Genomic DNA, 4,718 nt, shown 5'->3' with positions numbered 1-4,718 from the left:
TGGCCGAAAAGTTTTAAAATCGGACAATAACCACGCCCACATCTCATATAACGGTAATTTGGAGAAATACGAAATCTTCGATAAATCAGTAAATATTAAAGCCAATTTATTCAAAATTGATGCTTGCAACAATTCCTTACCAGGAAATACGTCTATAATAAAATTTTGAAAAATGGGCGTGGCACCGCCCACTTATGATCACATATATGTATCTCGGTAACCGTTCTACCAATTTGTACCAAACTCGGTATTTTTATTGTGCTTGCTACATAAAAGCAAAACGATGAAAATTATTGAAATCGGACTAAAATTATGGCTTTTCATATAACGGTAAATTTTAGAAATGCTTGAAACGTCAATATTTTTAAATTTAAGGACGCTAATTAACTCAAAATTGATACACCCCGGCTTACCATGTAGCGGTAGCTTTCGGAAAGCTGAAAATCATATATTTAATATTTGCGCCGGGTATTTAATGGTCGGCTCCGCCCGAACTTAGACTTTCTTACTTGTTTTATCATGGTTTTTGTTTGCAAACGTCAAGAATTTGAAAAATTCCTCTCAGCGGTTCTACCTTCCTATTTTTTATCATGGTTTTACCTTTAAATATTTGTATCATGAGAGAAATGAATACGTGCATATGTGTGTATCTGTGTATGTAAACACGTTTTCAAAAATATTTTTTAAATGTTTGAAATCTCATTTTTTTATTCTTGTTACTGACAGAATTGACATATCGTTGCCTTAATATAGAAAGGCCCTATCTCACATCGTCGCTGAAATACACAAAGCCGTAACTAACTAAAATCTTTTATTGCATAAAACGATTTGGGGCCATATAATGCGATCAAATGCATCATAATCAATTAAAACGTAAATTTTCGATTTTTAGTTAGTTACGGCTTTTTGTATATCAGCGACGATGTCAGATAGGGCCTTTCTATATTAAGGCAGCGATATGTAGGTTTGCAAGTAAACCTTCGAAAATTGCTGGGCTAAATATTTAACGACTTAACTCTAATTTTACACCAGACCATTGATTGTGCAAGCCAATTTAAGGGTATAACCGGTAAACTTCGAGTTATATAGATAACCTACTGTTCTGTAAGTGTGCCTTAACAAAAAACAGCGTAAGAAATCTTCATTTTGAAGATAAATCTTCACTCATGGCGACGCTGGCTCCGTCATGTGCGTTATGGTAGATTACAACTCCGCCTGCTCTCGTCATTGGTCTTTTAAATTGAATTACTATATCAAAATTAGGAAGGTCTAAAGTGTTTTCATTATCCATCCCCGTCTCTGAAAGAATTAGAAAATTCGACGATGATGCTATTCTGTCTAATTGAAGATCCTGTAAGTGAGCGCGTAAACTTTGGCAATTGAAGGTAAACAATGGCAATCCTTTCCTTGCATTATAAAAAAGTATGATATAATACTTTTTGAATTGTTTCAAGTCGATTCCGATGCAGTCGTTGACATTCAGCTTGCAACTTAATGATACAAGTTTTTATATATATATATATATATATGCCTATATATATATATATATACAGCCTTTTATGCGGCTGTCACGCTGTTATACATTATACATTTATTAATAGTTTTAGTTTTTGTTGTAACACCATAAAAATTCCCCAAAGAGATATTGGGGGTCCTAGTCCTTAGCTCTAAACCTTTACATATTAAATCATTTTAGGTATTCGCCTGGTAGCGGATGGAGATTTGTAAGCAACATGTCATCACAGCGTTATAGTGCTGGCGCAGTGGTTCATGACGGCAAAATTTTCATTATGGGAGGCTGCCATGGATTGTCTTCCTTAAAATCTGTTGAACGTTACGATCCATCTTTGAATTCTTGGACCAAGTGTGCGGATATGAATGCATTTCGTCGTTGTCCTGCAGTAAGTGAGCTACAAAAACCAAACCTAATATATGCCGATGAACTTATGTATATAGTTATGAAGATTAGCAATGTATATATATATTTGTATATATTGTATGTATGTCCCTCCATATTTTAGGTAGCCGTACACAATGGATGCATATATGTTTTATGTGGTGGGTCTGCAATAGTTGAACGGTACGACCCACAAAGGAACCAATGGACTAAGGTTGGTTAAAGTACAGTTTCGGATATTTCGAAAGTCATAACACAATTTTTCATTACTAATCGTAGGTCTGCTCTTTGAGCGTTAGTTGTAACGCCATGGGTTGTGTTTCTATGGATGATCAACTGTGGGCCATTGGACGTAACACCACAAATTTCGTGTCAGTTTACAACGCAGATCGTAATGAATGGATCGAAAAGAAAAAACTACCTGCTGTTAGTGATTCATACTTCTGTTATGTTGTGCCGAAAATGTTACTTAAAAATTAATAAGACGTGTGGCAGTTTAATAAGAAGATGCCTATTAAAGGCGGTTTTTGATTTCCAACATACATACATATTTTTGAAAGGAATTCGAGTTGAATGAACTTTTATGTATAACTACTACCTTAATTTTGTGTTTTTGAATTGGAGTTTAATGAACTTTTATGTATAACCATTATTTTTAATTTTGTAATGGGTTCTCTTGCTACAGCTGCGAAGAGGCCAAACTTAATAACATTTTTTTTACATTAAAACAATAAACGACTTAACATTTGTATGCGACACCAAAAAAGCAAATTGATCATATGTAAACATGATACAAAGGAGGTATGTAGTTTCATTGTCACTTTTTAGTCGCCATATTAACAACCTGACAATTAGGCAGATTGTGACTATTCTTCGAATTGCAGTATTAATTTTTTTGTTTTGTTTAAAAACATTTACTTCTTAGAGCGTGCGTGAATCGGTAACAAAGTTCGCGGCGAGTAAATTTTTGACAACTATGAGGTGAATAAAATTTTAGTAGCTCATGAGGCTAGTGAAATTTTTGACAAATGCATAAAAAATTTTGACAATCGCAAAGATTGTTGATGTGCGTAATTTTTCGTTAAATAAAAAAATAAATTGATAAATTGCAATCAACGATGGTAGACGTTTTCTTAAAATATTAATTTCACTTCAATTTGTGATATTTTATTCCGCATAAATCTGCGGTTATCAAAAATATACTGCTGTCAAAAAAGATTTCATTTCACACAGCAGATTGGCAAACTGTCTCACCATAGTATAAATATTATTCAACAGCTTTCCCCATAGAACTTAGTTACCGATTCACACACGCCCTTCGAATCGAAATTTGAACAAGCAAAATAGGGGTACTTTTCAAATTTTGCAAAGCCATTGCACGTAGCACGGATTGCATGGATTGCATAACTTGCAAACACACAACAACAAAATACATGGGAAACGACATTTCCTATCGCTGCAAAATATGCAACGTCGAAACCCATGTATATATTTTGCAAAATAGCATAGCAAGATATATGCGACCCTGTGCTAGTTGTTTTGTTGTTGGAATTGCTACATATTTCTCTCATTCCTCTCATCTCGCTCACTTCATTTTTTTCTGCTGTCTCTTGTTATTGTATTTGATACATAATTTCGCTGCTTGCTACCCATGCATTCTACCACTTTGCAATGGGGTGCTCTCGTACTCTTCGAAATTTGGGATAGTATTTTTGCATTTCGTGCAATACGTGCATCGTGCAATACTTCGAGAATACCCCTATTACATAGGAAAAAATTTTTTCCTATTGATGCAAAATATGCAACGTCGAAACCCATGTATATACTTTGCAAAATAGCATAGCAAGATAAATGCGACCCTGTGCTCGTTGTTTTTTGTTGGATTTGCTACAAATCTCTCTCATTCCTCTCATCTCGCTCACTTTATTTTTTTGCTGTCTCTTGTTATTGTATTTGATACATAATTTCGCATGCTATCGCTTTGCAATGGGCTGCTCTCGTACTCTTCGAAATTTGGAATAGTATTTTTGCATTTCGTGCAATCCGTGCATCGTGCAAGACTTCAAGAATACCCCTGATGTCTTTTTTTTTTTTTAAAGAGATGAGGCTAACAGGTCTATTCTGCGCTGGTAATAAAAAGTTTGTAACCGGTAAATAAAGTTCCTGTAAATTTTTAAAACCTTTTCGCATTCTATGTACTCTTGTAACCGGTAAATTTTGTTACCATCTCATAAGCTGGTAACAAAGTTTTGCCCCGCGAAATATGCAATGCCAGAATTTGGACAATTCTTTATAGCTGAATGTTAAAATTCAGAAGTTAGATCCCACGCCCAAAGTCTCAAAACGCATGTATTGTTGTGTAACGTTTGAAATATCTGTGGATTCATTTTATTCCTTGAGCTAAGCTTCAATTACATATGTTCAACATGTACTTACTTTAGTATTTAGAAGAATCTATCCTGATTTACTTTGAAGAATTCGATTTATATAGTTTTAAACAAGTTGAAAAGGTCTAGTCTCACTTGGCGGTAAAAATCAAACCAAATGTCAAAAACGGGAAACATCCCCAAACAAATTTCAATCAAGCAACTGCGGTGTTGCCGTATTTTTGTCAACACTCCCCCCTGGTATATCCTCCGGATTTACTCCATCCTGCGGAGCAACATTAGAAAGAACGGCAAGTCGCGTTNTGGATTCATTTTATTCCTTGAGCTAAGCTTCAATTACATATGTTCAACATGTACTTACTTTAGTATTTAGAAGAATCTATCCTGATTTACTTTGAAGAATTCGATTTATATAGTTTTAAACAAGTTGAAAA

The 4,718-nt window shown here is 34.6% G+C and overlaps 1 protein-coding gene across 1 annotated transcript in view; it reads left to right on the top strand.

Annotated features, from left to right (window-relative positions):
* LOC108367843 (kelch-like protein 4) overlaps positions 1-2,323 on the top strand; it is a gene marked incomplete at its 3' end in the record, with an annotated part of 20,479 nt that extends 18,156 nt beyond the window's left edge. The window contains exons 5-7 of the mRNA XM_017622541.1: positions 1,697-1,901; positions 2,022-2,111; positions 2,177-2,323. Coding sequence (XP_017478030.1) covers positions 1,697-1,901; positions 2,022-2,111; positions 2,177-2,323 — 442 coding nt within the window. The remainder of the gene's footprint in view (positions 1-1,696; positions 1,902-2,021; positions 2,112-2,176) is intronic.
* Positions 2,324-4,718: the final 2,395 nt, after the last annotated feature.

This window comes from Rhagoletis zephyria, unplaced genomic scaffold, assembly GCF_001687245.7.
Source record: "Rhagoletis zephyria isolate East Lansing unplaced genomic scaffold, Rhagoletis_zephyria_1.1 Rzeph_scaffold_02829, whole genome shotgun sequence".
Taxonomy (NCBI): Eukaryota; Metazoa; Arthropoda; class Insecta; order Diptera; family Tephritidae; genus Rhagoletis; species Rhagoletis zephyria.
This window is presented reverse-complemented; position numbering and strand designations above follow the sequence as displayed.